Genomic DNA, 21,339 nt, shown 5'->3' with positions numbered 1-21,339 from the left:
TTTATGAAGTTTAATAATATTCTTCTTCATCATCTGGTATCTCTTGTATTTTACGGCAGACTTGCCACCCTCTTAAATATTATTGACGAAGTTTTCCTTTGACACAAATAGATATGAAGTCATGTTACATTATGCATCTCTAGAATCTATAATATAAAAATAAGTCGGGTTTTCCTTCCTGACGCTATAACTCCAGAACGCACGAACCGATTTCCACGGTTTAACATTCGTTAGAAAGGTCTCGGGCTCCGTGAGGTTTATATGAAAGAAAATTTAGAAAAAATTCAATAGAAGTGCAAGAAAACCGGGAAAGAAAATTGATGGCGCAACGGAGTTCGCCGGGTTTGCTAGTTTGGTAAAAATTTGTAAGCGTCTGACAGTTAAACTTACTCCGAATGTTTTTAATTAACATCAATAATATACTTTCTCTTTTTCTAGACCTCACAGTAAACACACATCGGTGTCTATTTCAAACACTAAATAAGACCACCAACAAAGTTATATGTTTATTTATTTTAAGACTTCAAAATTAACTCAGTTTTTATGAATATAGTGCTGAGTTTAATTTATCTACAGGAATAAGTCGCCCCTACAACTTAATGGGACCGATAGACCCAATTGAACATCGAGTTACGGGAAAGAAAGGGCGTGATGTTATTTTCTAAATTAAATAATATGTTCTATTGGAAGCGTCACACGCGACGTATTGACGTAAGTGTAGGAGAGCAATGCTTCGGCACAAATGAGCCGGCTCGACCGGAGTGATATCACGGCCTAACAGAAAACCGACGTGAAACGTTTGCGTTGTTTCGTTGTATGAGTGAGGTTAACGGAGGCCCAATTACTCCTCCTTCCCAATCTTCCCAATCCCCCAACAATCCTTAAATACCAAACCCTCAAAAGGCCGGCAAATGCCTCTCGTCGATGGACGGCAGCGATTGCTTATTCATTAGGTGATCTGGCTGGTCGTTTCCCGGCTTATACCATAAAAAAATTGGTTCAATTAACAACAGCTGTTTCCTACAATATTGCTACATTAAAACTACAAGAGTGCTAACTATCACTTTTGTTATTTTATTGAACTGCGTGCAGCTAAATAAACTATATAATATACAGGTTTATTATTCTGCAACTGATTATTTGATTTGTAAGGTTCCGATACATAAATGAAAAAATAACATTATAGTTTTTAAACAAACTGGTCGAAAACAATAAATCGTGTTTTTACTTTGCTACACGGGCTATTGAACACAAGCCAGGCACGAGTTCTGCATGCAAAGAAGGTACGCACATAAAAAAAATAAAACAATAGACATTATATTTAGTTTTTCTACACAGACAGTCAAAGGAGTCTTTATCTTTTAGTCATATCTGTGCTATGAATAGAAAGTAATGGTCGCATACAAATAGGTAGCTATATCATCAAAACTGCCAGTACAGGCTTGACTTAAATTGAAAGTAAAATAAAACTAGCTTTTGCAGGTTTAGCTGGTTGTAAAACTTTACCACCCTAAGGCTCTACGTCACCTCTGTAGGTACGTTATAAAACGGTCTGCCGTGGCTTATACAAGCTATATGGAACGATGGTAAAGATTATTTAGAAATAGGTATGTCAAAACACATTTTGGTTAAAGGTTTTATTAAGTCTATAGTCTACACATAATATGAAACAATCCCCCTGACCCCGTCAACGTCAACTGTGTGTCAGTTCGCGAAAAACGTCCGCACGTATTTATACGCATTTTTTATGGAATTGGCGAACGAACTGTCGGATCACCTGATGCTAAGCAATCAAAAACACCAGTCTGGAGTTACGAGTGCGTTGCTAACCTTTTAAAAATTAGGAATTTGAGGATAGGAGATTTGTGGATTGGGGAAGGAGTGAGGGAATTGGGTCTCGACTATTGGACAGATGGACTAATGGACAGCTGCGGATAAATAACATAATACAGTAGACGTTTTTAAACAATATCATATCAATGAATAATGATTCACATTCATTTGCAGCATTCATATGTTAAAAATATAAATGTGCGACAAATGAATGCTATTTTCTCACGAGATTGCAATGAAAGAGGTTATGGTCAAAACATGAGGTTTGCTTGCAATAGTTTTAATTTAATTTTCCCACCGTGGCATCAGCATAAAACGTATTACAATACGGTATACCTAAGGCTTATGGCAATAAAGCCTACCAGCCTAATGGTAAGCGGCTGGCGTAGCTAAAGTAACTAGTTAGGCTTGCTTGCATGTAGGAAACTGTTTAATAGCTTGTATATAATAATAAATTCCTCAGGAAATCCTGATAATAAGGCAATAAGATGGATAGTCCTATTATCACAACACCAAATTACAAAAACGGAAGACGCGATTTATTTCGCGAAGGAGAACAAGTACCTTAAAAGTACAGAACAACATAAAAAACTGTTATAATGGAGGGCTATTGAGTCATTTGAAAGGTGTTTTCCCTAATACCAATACAAACGAGAGCATTAATTTATTATCCATTTAGAATATATTAGCATGTTATAACTGTTTACTTTTTGTAGCTAATATTTATAACTGTTTCTATTGACTTGGTAATAAAACAGCCTACCTTGAACCTTGTGTCTGCTAGTATTTTATTGTTCAGAACACAAAGTTAATATCAACTTTATTGCTATGTAAATAAGGTTCAAATATGAACAGAGCAAAAAATGAGTCAGCTGAATTTGACCCTATATAACTATTCAAGGGGATAATTTTCAAATTAAAAGCTATTGAGTATAGATAAATGTGTCGCTTTTAAATATTGTTCTTATGTTTTCGTTTTATGTTAAGTAATTTGAACTTTGAAGACATTACAATAGAGTTTAACTCAATAACATAATAGCCAAGGAGATAATACAGGAAAAGTATTTTTACATTAATCAGATAATTAGAAATTAAATGAAGTACAGGTAAATCATAGATCTTTTTAAAACAGTTTATAATCATTTATCAAAATGTATTCTTTATTATATCCATGATCCACTTGTATGTTTTATCAGATAACATAGAATTAGTACTTGCATTATGACACATATATGGACTATAACAGTAATGTCCTATATTGTTATAAGATATTGATTTGTTTCATATATCTACTATTACTATGATTGTATGAGTGAAATTTGAAGACATGTATGAAATATAGTTTTGATAAATGAACACAACATCTCCAATGTTTACAAAAGTTAAATAAATTATTTAGTTACTAAATAAATTGCTACACTCTAACAGGGTCATTGCTGTACTAGTAGAATATACTGCCTTTATGTATGTACATTGTGCAATAAATGAATAAATAAATAAATGACATACCCATTTCTCCAGGTAATCCATCTGCTTCAGGTTTAACAAATGGTGCTTCCTCCCACCTCTTAAGCCTGGACTTTGGGTATGGAGACAGCATAATACCATCTTCTCCAATCACTTCTTCAACTTCATTCACTTCTAAGTTTGTGTCATCATCAATCTGATTTCCTTGCAATGCAGCTGCAATTGCAGCCTTTTTGCCTCTAAACTCTTCTTTATTATTAACCTATTGGGAATAGACAATTTATATGTTTTAAAGTCAGTAAAAGAAATTAATGTGAATGAGGCTTCATAACTTTCCATTTGATTATTTACAAATATGAATTGTTTATAGCTATTAGAGTTTTTTATTTTTTGACTAAGTTTAAATTGTGAATAATAAGCGTAGGAAGTTATCCAGTAGGTGTAGCAGATCCATATATTTATAAATAACTTCTTTGTTCAAAATTAATTTCTCATGCTTATACATATAACACACAATGCAGGCTTGAGACTCATAATTATTATTTTCATTGGGAAACTTGCCATAATGAATGAGTTACCTAGTTATTAAAACTTATCAATGAATGTCCATTGATTTTATAGCTGTCTATCATAACAAAACAAATTCCAATTGGACATAAATAACAGTTTTCATGTCATACTAACTTTGTATGTTAGTCTGTGCATAATTATCTGACCCTTAATTATTGAAGAATATATCTATCTCCTTAACTTTTTTTAACATAGTTACCACAATAAAATACACAGGTTATTATATGATTTAACTAAACATGTAAGAGTAGTTAATAAAATACTTATCACATCAAATAGGATGGCTTGTGACACTGTACTGTAGTTTGCATTATATTTTTTAAGTCTAATTTATTTTTATCAGACAAATATAATTTAATGCAATATGATCATCCAATTGGAAGTTAAATGGATAAAGTACCTACTTTCTTATTGGAATCTAATATTTTGTACAATCAAAATCAATATAGCAACACAAGTGCTCAATAATCTTTGATTTGGTGGTCATGTGGTGGAATTAGGAACAATTAGACTCCCTTTCACTATTCACATTCCCTTGCTAAGTGTTCAGATGGCAATATACAGGCTTTCTGTCACCCACAAACTATGTAAAATAATCTAAGTTATAAAACTAGAATATAACTGTACCCTGACTATTTTCATAAAGTAAAGAATGTGTAAACATAATCATGTTTACAGTCCAATCCAGACCTTGAACTTTACAAGCCACAAAAAGTTTATCAAGCTCACCTGCATGACATTATCACTGCCTGCTTTTTTGCTGCAGTCCCAGCCATCACCGAAGCAGTCGGAGTACATGGCCAGGAGCACTACGTCCACCAGCAGCCATGCCAGCGAAGTAAGCAATATTATCCGGCATGTGTGTATCCGAATTTTACTCCTGAACATTTTAACTGGTCAAGTTCGTACGCACTCGAGTTCACTGCCTCATGACAACACGGCCACACGAATGTCACGTTATCTTCCCGACCTGCAACACACGCGAATTTTAAGCAAACAAAGCAAAATCAACAACGAACCCTTACTCGAATTAAACTTTGACACGACCTAAATTACGACCATTAACAGCTACAAAACTATGTCCTTTACAACTAGTTAAATTTAATTACGGAGACTTAAATTATAATCACAATTTCACAGTAAGTAGGTTTCCGGATCTAAATCGTGAATACTGCACCAATTACTCCACAAACTTTTATGTCAATTTCTGTATTAGTACCGGTTCAAAACTATTTACTCAAATAAAAGCGAACTCAGGGATTAATAAATAAAATTATACCGTTTTATTTTCTGTACAATCTAAAATCTTCGTAATACAACGACAGTGAATGTTGGCCCGCGGTCGACATTCAACTCGTCGACGACAATAAATTCCATCGACAATCGCCAATCGCTACAAGCCAAAATGTATACGTCAAACTTTCTACCGTGTCAAATCGTAGATTTTGGGGTTACCATAAACTTAAACAGTGAAACGAAAGCAATAATGTCAATAAATCGACTACAGTCATAAAGTAAATTTGTGTTCATCGACGAAAAAAGATAATAAATAATACAACCTAGAAATCAGTCAATTATATTTATTTTTAAAATACTTTTTATTTTATAACAGCTTAGTCTCTTGGATTATTAGAGATCTAGAATAATTGGATTTTTTTACCGATTCGATTTTTACAAATCTAGATAGTTCGATCATTTTACCGATTCAGAGAATTACATGTACATCATTTCTTAATAAACGTCAGATATATCACAGTCAAAAATGTCAAGAAAGTGTCAGATTGTCACAGACTGTTGTCAACTTGTCACTGTCACTTCATTGAAAATTGTTATCATTTTATTTGTATCAACTGGCTTGCAGTAGTAAGTACAGTTATCCACTATCATAGAAACACCGTGTACATATTTTCGATAATTTATATCTCCGAGTGTACGGACTTAAAAGAGAAATAAGATTTTTTTGTAAGTTAACTGTGAATAAAATTATACAAAGAACATTTTATTAAAAGGCCGTTCTACTAAGATTTCATCTGAATAATAAGAAAAGTTACGGTTTTACGAGAAGCGCTTTCACAGAATAAGCCAATTATCGTTGTAGCTAGATACGCTATGACAAAATGAATTTGCTTATCAAATACCTGTGCAATACCGAGGAGTAAGAGAACTGCCTATAACAACATCTGGAACTTCACAAAGTGTTCGCTGCGCTTCGATAATAAATAGGCAAGTTTTCATTTTCACCCATAAATACGTGTCATTTCATACATATCAGAATAATTTGATTTATAATATAATTATGAACAGAAACAAGACAAATTCTAGGATGGCGCGAACCACCGAAAGCGATCCTGAAACAAAGACTGCTAATGCATACAGGCTTATCGCAAACGAGGAAAAGCCCCCTGACATAAAATATGAGAAGGAAACATCATGGGTTGCCGGAGTGCAAATGTTTGTATCATTCCTATTGGCTGGCTTTGGCATGGTGGCAGCTAGCCTCCTGTTAGATGTAGTGCAGCACTGGGAAGTGTTCACCAAAGTGTCTGAAGTCTATATCTTGGTGCCAGCCCTCCTGGGGTTAAAAGGTAATCTGGAAATGACATTAGCATCTCGACTGTCAACTCATGCCCATTTGGGTCACCTGGACACTAGTCTGGGCTCCCTGGTTGTGGGTAATTTGTGTTTAATACAGTGTCAGGCGGTGCTGGTGGGGTTCCTGGCAGCCATGGCTGCTGTAGCAATGGGTTGGATTCCAGAAGGACAGTTTGACATCCATCATGCATCATTACTGTGTGCGTCTAGTGTGTTAACAGCATCATCTGCCAGTTTTGTACTTGGTTTGATCATGATAGGGGTGATAGTGGTTTCAAAAAAGATGAACATAAATCCTGACAACATTGCCACACCAATAGCAGCCAGCCTTGGAGATTTGACAACCTTGGCACTATTGTCTTGGATAGCATCACTACTGTATAAATCTATTGGCACAAGTATTATACTACCATCTATTATTATCACTGTTGGCGCGCTGCTTGTGCCTGTGTGTGGTTACATTGCTTGGAGCAATAAATTCACAAGGCAAGCGCTGGATGAAGGCTGGGTGCCTGTGGTATCTGCCATGGTAATAAGCAGTGCTGGGGGATTAATACTGGACCACACTGTGTCAGTGTACACAGGTATTGCTGTCTACCAGCTAGTTATAAATGGCATAGGTGGCAACATGGTGGCAGTACATGCTTCTAGATTGTCTACCCAACTACACACAGGTCAAAAAGAAGGCTCTGTTTTGGGAAGCACTACTAGACTTCTCCTGGTTATGGTGATACCGGGGCAGTTGATATTTATCTACACAATAGGATATTTGAGAGCCGGTCACACATCAACAACTCCCACTTTCATATTAATTTACATGTCTGCTGCATTGTTACAAGTGTTTTTGTTGCTAACCATTAGCCATTATATGGTTGCATGGATGTGGAAGATGGGAATGGACCCTGACAACTCAGCAATACCTTATCTTACAGCATTAGGTGACTTGTTGGGTACTGCTCTGCTGGGTGTGGCATTCAGCATACTATATGCAATAGGTGATAAGGACAGTGATTTAGGAGACTAAAATTAATCTCATTCTTGTATATTAATCTGCTTGTACTGCTCAAAATTATAATTAACTATATGAAAATCAGATTTTCTAAAGCAATGTAATATAGATAAGTGATACTGTTCTAAACATTGTATTAATTTAAGCAGTATTACTGTATTTTGTGCCATACTTTTTATATTTTCTTTTTCTTGACAAGTGGCACATTTCATTCATTCCTCACAATTACTGACATGGAAACAGTAACTATTTATTTCAAATTTTCCTGCCTATACACATTCTGTAAAATTATTTTACTATCTCCTTCTTTTGTAATAAATGTATTATTAATGTATAAAAATGTACTTACAAACAAAATACTTATGCAAAGCCAATGTACATAAATGAAGACTTAAAAATATAATTCTTATTGGTGCTACTAAGTAATATGAAATGTTTTTGAAATGAAAATATTTTTATAAGTACCTACATAAGATAGTTTAATTTTGTGATTTTAATTAAATAAACTTGTTGATTTTTATGTTTGTTTTATCTTAACACCTGGCTTATCTTTGTATTACTAATAATAAAAAAGATAGACGTGACGACTCGCAACTACACTTACAATAAAAGAATTGAATCATCCATTAACATGAAAAAATTGTAGACACATAAATTAGCATTTAATTTATAACCCAATTAACTGTGTAATGTAATTAAGATTTTTGTTTAGGTACAACAAAATCGTTTTAACAATATTAACCGTATTGTCTGCTGATGTTAATAGATTATACTTTTGTTCAAATATCTAGGACATGCATATTTAGATAGTAGATGTAGTAAATAAAGATAATTATCTGTTTTAATAAAAAATAAAACATTAGTGAGATTTTCGCCTGGGGAAGACTTAATTCTGGCAACATGTACTACTGAAATAACTTCTTATAACTTCTTGGATAGTACCTACTCGTAAATACGCAAGATATACCAATGTAGCCAAAATATATTTTTATTCTGAACCTTTATCTAGATTGGCGTACCTACCTAATCTAGACCCACATCTAACGTGGGTGCGCGTAGATAACAATACTTAAGTACTTACCTGCTGAAACTACTGAAAACCATTGTATTTACCACATAAATAATTTAGCCTTGTGACATTTTACTTTGAATTAAAGCATTAGTGAGGGTATAGAAGTAAGAATACCTAGTTACCGAGGTACATATATTATAGTGCATAGCTGTACCGTAAATAGGTACCTATTGACTTAACTACCGATACACTGTTTGCTACTCTTCTGAAAATAAGAGCCGATGTGATATGAGTACCTAAGATACGTTATGTAGTACTTAGTTAATACACGATTATCGTCATCAATAACAGGGCGAATGCCTAGGACACTAAAAACAGCTAAGCAAATAATAATTATCTATAATTTAATTTTAAAATAATTTCTATTGCTCTTAACAATAAAGTCTTTGTTACAACGACATCGACACTGTTTACTTTACAAGAAAGGTCAAGTAAGGTAAATTAAACAAACAATAGTAATAAATAGCTGTCTAATAAAATATTACTGGGCAACAATATGACTGGTTAAAATTCATTAAGCTCACATTTTATAAGATTAAGTACCTAGGTCCAGTAGATTTTCCCTAAGAGGGTAGTTACTACGTAGTTAGTACCTACTCCTACAGGTACAAACATAGTTACTACGTAGAAACTTCAATACCATTCTATTCTTAAAAAACTGATAACGTTATTGACCGTATGCTTGGTACAGGGGCTGGGCAACTGGTTACTGCGTAATGTGTAACAGGTTCGATTCTCGCAATTTGGGTAAGACGACACATTGATACCTGCAATGATTCACAAATACCTAGATGTATTGTGTGTGAGGCAGCCTACCCCAGATGGGTAAGATACCCTTATATACAACTAGGTATATTTTCTAGATCTAAATGGTCAAAGCCTTCTTACAAGTCATGGACGTTTCTTTGTCTGGACCTATTTGTTATTTGTTGATATCATTCTTCTAAGGTAGGTACTCAGTTGCGTCCACAGTTCAATATTTATCATGTCTCAAGTCTGTAAATAAGACGAGATTAAAAATATAGAATTTTCATCTCATTCATTTATGTACTTAGGTATCTATCTATAGGGTGTCCCAAAATTAACGCAAGATTTGAATTAAATAGAAAACGCCATTTTTAGTCTTTTGATAGTTATATTTTTATTGACTCGTAAAGTACATAGGATAGGGTTATGTATGGAATAACACATCGGACAAATGGCCTCACGGCTTTGCATGCACATGCGCACTCTTTTGTTGAAATTTTCCATGACCATTCTGCATAAATGTGGCTGAATTTCGTTGATGCAGCGTTGAATCTCCCCCTTTAATGCACAGGTGGTTGTGGGCTTGTTGACATAGACTTGTGATTTCAAATAACCCCATAAAAAGAAGTCTAATGGTGTTAAATCGCTCGATCTAGGAGGCCAATTTTGATCACCGAAACGAGAGAGTACACGACCTGGAAATGTCTTTGAAATATTCTTTAATAATGAAGACACGTTGATCTATCGTGTAACGCTCCATTTTTAATAACCCTATACTGTTAGCTGTCAAATTGCTCTTTTTTCAGGGTTGCCAACACTTCACTGCACAAATGGCGGCAAATTCAAATCTTGCGTTAATTTTGGGACACCCATTATTTATCTACAGAGTGCTTGGGTTTTCTTAGCCGATATAAACTGATAAGTTACAGCAAAATTTCTCGGGATTTTCCATGGAACAGGAAATATTAATTTATACACAATCTGAAATAAATTATTTTATTGTTGGAAAATGTGATGACCACTTAACCTTAGGATAAGAGCAAAGCGATTCATTATTCTAGGAACTCCGAGTGATTGCTACTTACTAGAGTAATCGCCCAGAGTGTGATACCTAATTAATGATATATTTTATTAATTTTTGAAAAAAGTTTCAGATGATTCAGATTTCGTCAAATATCGGTCGGCGCAGTAGCTGTTTGCTGTGACTGCAATGTTTCGCAGGTTCGAATCTCGTGTCGGACAGTGATAATGATTTTTTCTAATTAATCCATAGGGACGGCATGCCGAGTGCCGACACCATTGGAGGAACATCGCTTTATCCTTATCGCATCAAACATTTCTTTACCTGCCTGTAAAAAGAGTGCACTAGTATTCTGTTTTGCGCGGCTAGCTTATTTATTGGCCACGAAACGGTTTTCGGGCGTAATATTATTTATTATAATTATAATAAAATATATAAAATAAAATAAAATAATAAAATAAAATATTATACAGCTGAAGAGTTTGTTTGTTTGTTTGAACGCGCTAATCTCCGGAACTACTGGTCCGATTTCAAAAATTCTTTTTGTGCTGGATAGTACATTTATTGAGGAAGATTATATGCTAGAAAACATCACGCTATGACCAATAGGAGCCGAGCAGAGCGGGTGAAACCGCGCGGAAGTAGCTAGTCTTTATATATATAATTCTTCTGTAAGTGTGTATGTCACTGAACTTCTCTTAAACGGCCGGACCGATTTTGATGAATTTTTTTGTGTGTGTTCAAGGGGATCTAAGAATGGTTTAGATTCACAATTTCAAACGACTGGACCGATTTTGATGAAATTCCATCAAAATGGTCCAGAATGTTTAACTTAGAAAAAAAAGTTTAAATTTTTCAAATTAAAGACGTGTAGACAGGACAACGTCTGTCGGGTCCGCTATTTTATTATAAATAAGAAGCATTGCAATTGCAATGCTGTGGTGCTGTATAATTATTATTGTTATGTATTTTGAATTACCTAAGTCACTACATCTTCTTTCGACAAAGTAAACAAAAAATAAAATAATATAACAGTAGATAGGCTACTTACTGTCAGTGCCTATTAATATCACTGAAACTGATAAAAACTCTGTTTATCTAGATTTGTGTAAATGCTCAAAACAAAAGTATTTATCAGAAATATCACTGTAATGGTATATTCAGAAAATTTATGGAAGTATTTCAAATTAAAGATGAACCTGCCATCACAATCATAGACTACAACATGTTGGTGGTGTTTACATTGACTAAATAAATACAAGACAGGTGATAAAGTGAAAACTAAAAAAAACTACATCACTACTAAGTATAACACAAAGTTGCATTCTGCCTTGTTCTAGTATGCTTAGATTTATAAAACTAGGCATTGAATTTTAATAATGAAATAGTAACTACTACACTATCATTTTTGGAATAATCCAGGACTTTTGAATAAAACAATTGAATTTGGTTGTTTTTGTTTATTTCCTTAAGCTAACGTCAGATGTTTACTTGACCTCACGCAATCTTCTGACTGCGGACCTGCAGGAGGAGGCAGCGGTGGTGGAGAATACCCACGCACCACCAGCTACGGTCCTCTTACAGCGCTTGCATGACCAGATGCCGACACAGGAACGCTTCATGGCATCCTGAAATTAAGAGACAGAATAATTAGATAATTTACTTTACAAAAGTAGTAACTGCCACTATGTTCACCCTCTAATACACATACACACTCAAACTATATTGATTATTTATATCTTAATTATACTGTAACTAGTATTTTAATATGCTTCAAAAATTAATTAATTATAAGTCTATTTTCAAGAAATTAAGAATTCATCAGTAATAGTGGGTAACTGTTTTGTTTTAACTTTTCTGTTTACAAACAATACCTTTTGATTTCTTACATTACTATAATAACTAAATTATTGTACAGATATTAAGCAGGTATGAAAATATACTACCTAGTATTGCAACATGAAATTGCATAAAGAAATGCAATTCAAACAAAAAAGTTACAGTAATGTAATTAATTGTGATATCCAGTATTATAACATTTCAACAACCAAGATATTTTCATATAATATTCTCAATTCAGAACATAAGTTTTGGCCCCAAAACTTTAGGTCAGTTAGGTGTTGCAGTGTTATGTTTGATGCACATTATTTTGTAAATCTAATACATTGACTTATTATACTAATGTTTAAAAGACTTACTGGTTCTTTATTGATGAAGATAACAGTTCTAAACTAATAACAAACAGGAGTTGTGTTTCTGATGAGGTGGTTTCAAGAATGCATTAACAAAACATAACCCCAAATCGTAACTTATTATTACCTTAATTAATGAAATGTTTGACAACAGTAAAAGCTCAGAAAGTTCACAAAACAAGTTGAACGAGTCGATTTACGCTGTAAGGCGTGAATAACAAAGAAACAAATTCGTGATACTAACCTTACCGCAGAACGAGCAAGTGTATTTTGCGTGCTGGGTGACTTCCATTTTTTTGACCATTTTACGGAGGGAGGCACCGTAACGTGTGCCATATTTGCCAGTAATTCCGACCTTCTTCGTGCGTTTGGCCTGAAAACATTACAATAACTCATGTAGATTGGTTGAACACTGACACTGCCATCACTATTGTATCGGCTAGGATAATTCGGCGATAAAGTGTCGGTGACACAAAATATCCATATGGCACAGTAGATTTGTTCACTGGCATTTCTTTTACATGATATATCACTGGTTTTTTCAACGGATTATAATAATTTTCACAAATTGAATCTCACCATTTTTGATAACCTGTCTAACTCTCCGGTTGACAGAAAAGAAGAAGCAATTTGACAACCTGCTGGGTGTTGCCAATGTAGCTAATAAACACAATCAGTGTTACCAGTTACTACGCTTAAATAATAAAAATCACAAGTCTACTTGATGAGTGGCTGCATAATAAAAAAATATTCAATCATATTAATTAAAAGAATTTATTAAAATAATCATCTTTATACTCATGGTATTTGTCTAGATATTCCATAAAATTATAGCGTATTATTATGACATATATGGAGGAGTTTCGTCTATAGCGAATGTACCAATGTGTTACCAATCTAATGGACTTAAAATTCTTAAACATTTTAATGCTTTTATTAGGTCTGCTTTATCTTTTACATTTTTGCACTTATTTTTTTTTTTTTTTTTACTAAAAATGTTTTGTCTACATTTTATGGAAATTGGAACGCGGTCAAATTTTTATTGGCTACAAGCTGTCAAAACTTTTAATTTCCAGGGAAAATAAACGTGAGTATTTTAGCATTCTCAACGACCTACACAACTTGTAGGTCGATGATACCAGCTTAAAGAAAACCTGGTCAATTTTAGGGAAGCTACATTACAACATGATGGAAGTTAGTGCTTACATTTAGACTTGAGATTCGAAATCATAGACATATTTTGCGAAAATATATAATTTAGCTATTTCTAAAATTAAAATTTTCTAATTTACATCGTTTGCTACTTCTTTTCTTTAAAAAATACCAAATTGTCAAGAATTTTTATTTGAAATATAAGTTTTTGATTCATGATTGAGATTGCTCAAGCTCTACACTCGTTATCTTGGGAATAGGTAATTAATTAATTTATTTGTATCCATATATATTTAAATTAAATAATTATAATTTATTTATTAATTATTATGTAATTTATTTTATTAATCTAAAACTAAATTTGTTTCATACAAAACTATATAGACTTAACAATTTAATCAGTAAAAGTGCTAATAATGTATCTATAAGTACTATTTCAAAGTTATTTTAGTTTGTAATGTTTGCATTTCTAGTAGTACAGAAGTACAAACTTAAGTTTAGTATTCGAATTGTTAGGTTATTAATTTAAACGGAAAACGTGTCTCGACCTCTGGCAACCCGTCACACAGCCGGTACAACTTGGAAAAAGGTCGATCTTACAGATATTTTACCGTCCCGATCACCTGGACGGAGTTGTTTTAGCCAAAAACAAATCAAAATGTTGCGATCGATTTTTGTACGAAACCAAGTTTTAAACGATGCCTTGAAAAAATCTATACGGTCAAACCTCTCGAGGTGTATGAGCACAGAACTGTCGAAGAGGAAACTTTCTCACAGGTAAGTTGATTGGTTTTTAGTTTAATTTGCGTCTTATTAATAGATCTAGACTTTTGCATTCATAAACATTTATCCTAGCATTAACTCATGTTGTTTGTGATCATTAGAATAAGTTCTACTCGTTGCATAACCAAAACGTCAATGGTTTTCACCTTGTAGATTGATGTTTAATTAAATGAGAATTCGCCGGCTGATCGAGGTACACGTGCCCTACGTTACAGGAATATCTGATTGTCATGTGCGCAGTTTATGTTATGTTTGGGATGAGTATAACAGGTTAGATGAATTAGGGCTCAAAATACTTTGGTGACATTGAACTTGATAACTTTAGTATCTGACAATCAACAGATGGTAAGGGCCCTACCTATGCACCTTCCTTGTGAGAAGGATAATTTACAAATAGAGGACATGGAAAGTTTTAGTCAAATGTAAACAGGTTGTGACATATTCAAATAAGAATATTATCCAGTGTACACATTCACTGAATAATATTCTAATTGGATATTATTGGCATTTAGTTTTATTAGGATTCATGTGTTTAACTTAAAAATAACTCTATGTTGAGTATGTAAACTAGCCATATCCTTAAAATAAATAAAATATAAAATTGACAGGCCTTATTTTGATGTTCCTTTCATAAAACTATGAATAATGAAATGATTTTGAAATCTAGTGTGATATGAATATGTACTAATATCATATTATTTAATTAATCCAAAGTAACTATCATGTCAATACCATTAGTAAAAAAACTGAATATGTACTTTTTTTGTATAAATAAAATCTCTCATTAATAGTTTTCTTTATCTTGAGGCAGATAAGATTGTCTGGCCATTTTTGTATTGTCTGCAGCACTGTTTTACTGATAAATAAAAATCTAATTAGATTTCATAGTAAAAACACAGATGAAAAAGGTCATAACTTATTGGCAGTGCAATTAAAAGTGGATGTTATGGCTTACATGATATGATTTAGTTTAAAAAAAAATATTAAAATATGTACTTTCACTGAATTACGTACTTTTAATTGAACTGTTTTTGTAAATGTGGAGTACTAATTACAGCTAAAAACATAATAGTAGAATCCTATGATCATAGAATTTAATATCAAGTCACTCAGATTTTTTGAGCCTGAAAACCTATTAATATTTTCATTCGGGAGATACTTAATATTGTAAAGAGATGTTCTATACTGCCTTGATTTAATTTCTAATCACCATACCCAGTTTAACATTAAATAATACATGAATGTCATGAACTGGACAAATAATTATATAATCATTATCACCTTGTTACTATTACCAGCACTTGAAACAGCTGATAACATAATTCAACTTATTTAAGTACCAAATCAAACAAAATTATCAGTCCATTAATTCAATATCACCTTTGGGAAGCTACATTAGGCTTATTTAGTCATATAATAGGGTGAGATAATATTATATAACATCTCGGTTTATCTAAAACTTTACCACAGATATCATTGAGATGTCTGTACTATGTGTGTACTGATAAGCTTACATTTGTAATAATAAACTAACTCTATCGGTCACTTTGGTGATTAAAATCACACATAGTATGTATGTACTGTTATTACTAGGCTACATAAAGTATAATTAGAACTGATGAAAGGAACAATGTCGACTTGTACATAACTATGAAAAAAATGTGACTGAAAGTGAGTACTTATGGTTAGCTCATTTTTAGATGAAAAATAATAAAATTCAAACGTAAATTAATTTAACTTAATTTAGATTTAGGTTTATCAGTTTCCATTAGTTTGAATCAATAAAAATGTTTATTTAAAAATAAATTGAAGTTTAAATCAGTCTCTTATTAAGTCATTCAATAATTCTTAAGCCAATTTATTTAAATAAATTATATTGTTTTAGGGTATTAAGTGCTCAGAACAAGAGAGTATCAGCCGCACCACAATGGACCATCCAGATAAGGTATTATGCCGACCTGCCATCTCACTCAAAGGTGAACTTACCAGCTCTGTCACCGACTATGGAAAGTGGGTCTATTATCAACTGGCAGAAGAAAGAGGGAGAGAAGTTAACTGAAGGTGTGTGTATTCTTTCATATATTTTTTTTAGAAGATGATGATTTAGATATATTGTTGTTGCATAGCTCACAAGTGGTGTGATATGCTTGAAAAGTCGTTGTTGATTTCTATAGAAACTGCCAGTTTGTTACATGTTAAACACCATATTTGTATTCATTATGTTTATTAATGATGTCTTTCTAAAAGACTTTATAATTAATTTCAGGTGATCTGCTTTGCGAGATTGAAACAGATAAGGCGACAATGGGTTTTGAAACACCTGAGGAAGGATATCTGGCTAAGATCTTGATCCCAGCCGGAACTAAGGGTGTGCCTGTTGGTCAGCTCCTGTGTATCATTGTTGGAAGCGAGGCTGATGTAGCCGCATTCAAAGATTTCAAGGATGACTGTGAGTTTATTACTAAACTTATTGGTACATTAATACTGTATGGTGTTTCATTATTTTGCATTATTTAAAGTAAAGGTACTAACAGTAACAGTTTTTGGACATTGATGTCTTATAATATTGAGTATTGAATTCAGTTTGGGAAGTATTTACAGAGGTGTGCTTGATAGCAAACATATATTTTTATCTGACTATGATGATGAAATATCATAAAATATTTAAAAAAGAATGAAGTAAAGTGTGTAGCCTAGAAAATGAATAGTTTTTTAGTCCATAAGGAAATAAAGTCAGTAATAGAGAAACGAATTGCTACAGAAGGTCACTTTACAGTTTGTTTTGCTATCAATATCCTCATGTTAATGATATCTAACTGTCGAGTGTCATGTTTTCATAACAGAACAGTTACCCATAACATTCATACATTTAATAGGAAATGAAATGTGTATTCATTGTTGAACAATTTAGGAATTGTATTTCATTATGATGTGTAACAGTGCCTATTTAATACATGGGACTTGGGTCAATGTGTTAGGGCCAATAGTTTAAAATAATGGGAATCATTGTGATTTTTGGCATTAAGTAACAAAAAGATGTATCAGATGTGATGAATGACCATATTGGGACTAGATGACTAATAACTATTCAAGGGATACATAAATAAATCTTTTTTTAATTTGCAAGGCACCCAGCATGATTTGATGTTGTAATACAATGTGAATGTTCCAATTTCAGCATTTGGTGTAAATGTAAACGAATACTGGTTGTCCATTGCATGTTTGTCTAACTGTTGTCTGTACCCACAGCACCGCCCGGCGCAGTCAGGCCACCTGTCAAGAAAACAGGTTATACTTTAACACATTTTTTCAAATTCTTTATTTCTTTCTTTTATCTTCTTTAAATATCTAGACAGCAGACATGAGATAGATCATGTCTGCTAGATCTATTAATATAGAAAGTTTGACTACATATAAAACAATTGGCTTTAAATTTTGTTTATCGTCTTAAAATAATAGAATATGAAGCTTTTCCGTCACATTTTTATAATACAATTTTAACTTTATTACAAGATAATAAAGTTGAAAATATTTGAAGAATGTTACGTATTTATAAACCTACTGCAAATACAGCGCAAGCCGCCGCAGCGCCCGCGGCGGCCGCCCCAGCCCCGGCAGCCGCGGCCCCTCCCCCGCCGCCGGCCGCCCCGCCGCCGCCGCGCCCCCTCCCGCGGCCCCCGCTGCACCAGCAGACAGTGGACGGGTGTACGCCAGTCCGATGGCCAGGAGACTGGCAGAGATCAGGAACATCAGGCTTGGTGGTAAGTTATACTGAGATCCATATCTAACAACACTATGACATGTTCAATGTTTATAACTAACATTTAGATAAACGCATGCATGAAAATGAAATGAGTTTCACTTGCAGAAATTGGTCTTTATAAATCTTGTCATTTGTAGCATTACTACGAGTCTTCTTATTTTCCCCTCCCAAATCTATTTCATATAGGAATATCTATTAATGTAACTTCGAAGATCTGTGTTCCAAATAACTAAATTGAGTCTTGCCCTTCATACATCCTTTTCCATTAATATCACTTATCGTCAAATCAGTCTCTATTCTGGTGGCGTGAAATACATTCTGAGTACATATCTTGTATGTAAATAGTAAATGAATCAAAGATTTAAAATTGTAATAAGTAAGCTAATTGGCTTTTATTTTATTGCTTTATTCTCAATATCTTATTTCATGCTATCAGGACAGGGTTCGGGACTGTACGGTTCGCTGAAGAGTGGGGACTTATCAGATGCTCCGGCCGCGGCAGCGCAGGCCTTCGCCCCGCCGCCCATGCCGGCGCCGGGCGCCGCCTTCGTGGACATCCCGCTGTCCAGCATGCGCGCCACCATCGCCAAGCGACTGTCCGCCGCCAAGCAGACCATCCCTCACTACCAGCTGACGGCTACTGTCAATGTTGAGAAGACTATCGAGATGAGAAAGAAAGTCAACGACAAATTGGCTGCTGAGAAGGCTGAAGTTAAGGTACTTATTCGAGAGTACATTATTTTAGAAAAGGAAACTAAATTGTATTATTTATTGGTGCTCTAACTTTTACACCTCTAAAGTTGCCAATCTAAAATGCACTCTATTTACATTTCACTAAAGATTAAGTAAAAGTGTGTTACTAAATTAACGATGTGGTTTTCCAGGTTTCAATGAACGACTTCATTGTAAAGGCGGTTGCCGCGGCTTGCAAGCGCGTACCTACAGTCAACTCGCACTGGATGGACTCTTTCATTAGACAGTGAGTAGCACTTGATTATGGACTTTGAGTCACTGCAAAGAGAGTCTAATTTTTTTGTAACATCACTAGGTCTATTACCTCTCACTACTTTTCATCGACACCTAAACATTTTTGAAGCAATGGAAATGTTATCAACTGGCTGAAAATGAAAATCATATAGGTACAATCAAATTATCTTAATATTAAATGTAATTATTATTCTTCCAGGTTCAGCAATGTAGACGTGAGCGTAGCAGTAGCGACCCCCGCCGGTTTGATCACGCCGATCCTCTTCAACTGCGACTCGCGCGGTATCATCGAGCTCTCCAAGAACATGAAGGAGCTCGCCGCGAGGGCCAGGGAGGGCAAGCTACAGCCTCAGGAGTTCCAGGGAGGCACTGTCACTGTTTCCAACCTTGGAATGTATGGTGAGTACCTTCATTACTATTTTTCTACAACTTCCTTTCTTGATGCTTACATATTGACAGAGACTTTATTGCAAGACGAAGAAAAGCCTGGTGTATGAAGGTATAAATGAGGCCAAATAAAGGATTTTTGTAGGTGCCGCTCTGTAGTGTTAGCGTATTTCTCTAAAACTTGTATATCTATATATCTTGGTTTCTAATCATATTTAAAGCCCTTCCTTCATATTTTTCCAGGTATCACAATGTTCAACGCAATCATCAATCCTCCCCAGTCGTTAATCCTGGCGTGTGGAGGTCTCCAGGAATTAGTTATCCCTGACAAAAATGAACCCCAAGGGTATGTACCATCACATGTCTCTCTCTCTCTCTCTAATAGTTTTCTATTTATTCACAAATATTCTGTAAAATATGAAAGCAATAATACGATGTTCAAATTGTAGTTACAAACAAAACAGGAATAAACAATGATACCACTAAAGTATTGGCGTGGTTTGCAATTTGAGTTTTATAACTAACTATCTTTCTTTACCAGATTCCGTCTGGCCAAATTCGTGACATTCACGGCGTCAGCGGACCACAGAGTTATAGATGGCGCGGTCGGCGCACAATGGATGAAGGCCTTCAAGGAGAACATGGAAGATCCCGCCAACATGATCCTCTGAACACTGCCCGAACTCCACACATTTTGATTAATGGACATCTGTGTACAAAATAATCGAATATCTATGTAAGCAATATCTACATTTTGTAATTATTGTTTTTTTTTGTATAAGTGTTACGTAACTGTAAGTGCGATCGTTTTTTATATATTTTATTAATCACAAATCATGTTTTTTTAAGTTATGACTGTGTCAAAGGAGTCAATAATTGGATAGTTTTAATTTCTGCACTGATCACATAAGATAGACACAGTCTATGAGCTTGGTTACGGCTTGTGCAATATTTTTTTCTACAAACAAGTGTCCAATAATCGAATGTACCGAGTTGTTACTGCCATTTCCTTCGATTAGCGCGTCCAAACTAGTTACGATTATAATTTAATTAGTTGTTGACTTTATAAAAGTTTATTTACCAGTGCTGTGATTATCTGTCTCGTGCGTTCGCTTTTAGTCGGGCAATGTATAGAAGGTTCTAGATATAGCAACGCGGCGCGTGTAATCGAAGGAAGTACGGTATTTACAAAAATAAGTGATTATTTATTTAGTTTTATAAGGAATGGTAATCGTACAATGTCCAAATAGAAGCTCCAACTATATTTGTAATACTACTGTGAATATGTAACATAAGAATCACGCACTTATTATTATTTATTATAAACTGCCTAATTCGGATTTTGTTTACATTTTTTTTTATCGAATACCATTCGCATTTTTGTATAGGTATTTATTTCATAAAATTGTAATCAAGTTTAATTTAGTAGTGATTGGAGCAGAGATCTATCAACATTTACATATATTTTGTGCCTTAATTGAAATTATGATGAGATATTATTTGCACCGTGAATACGAGGTATATTGGTATATATGCATGTATATTTGGCGCAAAAGGGCTTATATATTATGATTTCTTAACACCTGTTTATAATGTTTTGATGATGCAGATGATTTTATGAAAGTTAGTGGAATATAATATTTTACAATTACACTGTGTTTTATTTTATTATGGCGTGAAAACTAAAAATAACTTTCTCTTTTTGCCTGCAAATGACTCACTGCAATTACATGGGACTCTAAACCTAACTTTTTTTATGGCATA

At 34.0% G+C, this 21,339-nt stretch overlaps 4 protein-coding genes across 8 annotated transcripts in view; 2 read left to right on the top strand and 2 right to left on the bottom strand.

Annotated features, from left to right (window-relative positions):
- The window catches only part of LOC118271574 (polypeptide N-acetylgalactosaminyltransferase 5), a 37,119-nt gene extending 31,806 nt beyond the window's left edge, over positions 1-5,313 (bottom strand). For 3 of the 4 annotated variants that reach the window (XM_035587644.2, XM_035587646.2, XM_035587647.2), the window contains exons 1-3: positions 5,150-5,312; positions 4,600-4,840; positions 3,343-3,562 (exon numbers count right to left, since the gene is read on the bottom strand). In XM_035587644.2, coding sequence (XP_035443537.1) covers positions 3,343-3,562; positions 4,600-4,758 — 379 coding nt within the window. In that variant the 5' untranslated portion in view covers positions 4,759-4,840; positions 5,150-5,312. Of the gene's footprint in view, positions 1-3,342; positions 3,563-4,599; positions 4,841-5,149 lie in introns of all 4 variants that reach the window. The other variant, XM_035587645.2, reaches the window with a different exon arrangement.
- A 366-nt stretch (positions 5,314-5,679) lies between these two features.
- On the top strand, positions 5,680-7,991 carry LOC118271575 (solute carrier family 41 member 1). Of its 2 annotated transcripts, none has more exons than XM_050693903.1 (2): positions 5,680-6,093; positions 6,193-7,991. In XM_050693903.1, the coding sequence occupies exon 2, from the start codon at positions 6,194-6,196 to the stop codon at positions 7,484-7,486; it is 1,293 nt and encodes a 430-aa protein (XP_050549860.1). In that variant the 5' UTR covers positions 5,680-6,093; position 6,193; the 3' UTR covers positions 7,487-7,991. The 2 variants fall into 2 exon arrangements, with proteins under 2 accessions (XP_050549860.1, XP_035443541.1); XM_035587648.2 differs by having other exon boundaries at positions 6,175-7,991.
- A 3,765-nt stretch (positions 7,992-11,756) lies between these two features.
- Positions 11,757-13,227, bottom strand: LOC118272060 (60S ribosomal protein L37a). Its single transcript, XM_035588363.2, has 3 exons — positions 13,083-13,227; positions 12,748-12,876; positions 11,757-11,939 (listed from the first exon to the last, which is right to left on the bottom strand). The coding sequence occupies exons 1-3, from the start codon at positions 13,083-13,085 to the stop codon at positions 11,799-11,801; spliced, it is 273 nt and encodes a 90-aa protein (XP_035444256.1). The 5' UTR covers positions 13,086-13,227; the 3' UTR covers positions 11,757-11,798.
- A 959-nt stretch (positions 13,228-14,186) lies between these two features.
- On the top strand, positions 14,187-21,226 carry LOC118271629 (dihydrolipoyllysine-residue acetyltransferase component of pyruvate dehydrogenase complex, mitochondrial). Its single transcript, XM_035587733.2, is given in 10 exon segments — positions 14,187-14,432; positions 16,324-16,499; positions 16,705-16,887; positions 18,012-18,080; positions 18,083-18,199; positions 18,638-18,918; positions 19,086-19,180; positions 19,388-19,587; positions 19,819-19,921; positions 20,117-21,226. Coding segments are annotated over 10 exon segments (1,473 nt in total). The 5' UTR covers positions 14,187-14,313; the 3' UTR covers positions 20,247-21,226.
- The last annotated feature ends 113 nt before the right edge of the window (positions 21,227-21,339 follow it).

This window comes from Spodoptera frugiperda, chromosome 5, assembly GCF_023101765.2.
Source record: "Spodoptera frugiperda isolate SF20-4 chromosome 5, AGI-APGP_CSIRO_Sfru_2.0, whole genome shotgun sequence".
NCBI lineage: Eukaryota > Metazoa > Arthropoda > Insecta > Lepidoptera > Noctuidae > Spodoptera > Spodoptera frugiperda.
The sequence above is the reverse complement of the archived record's forward strand: the minus strand, read 5'-3'. Positions and strand labels throughout refer to the sequence as shown.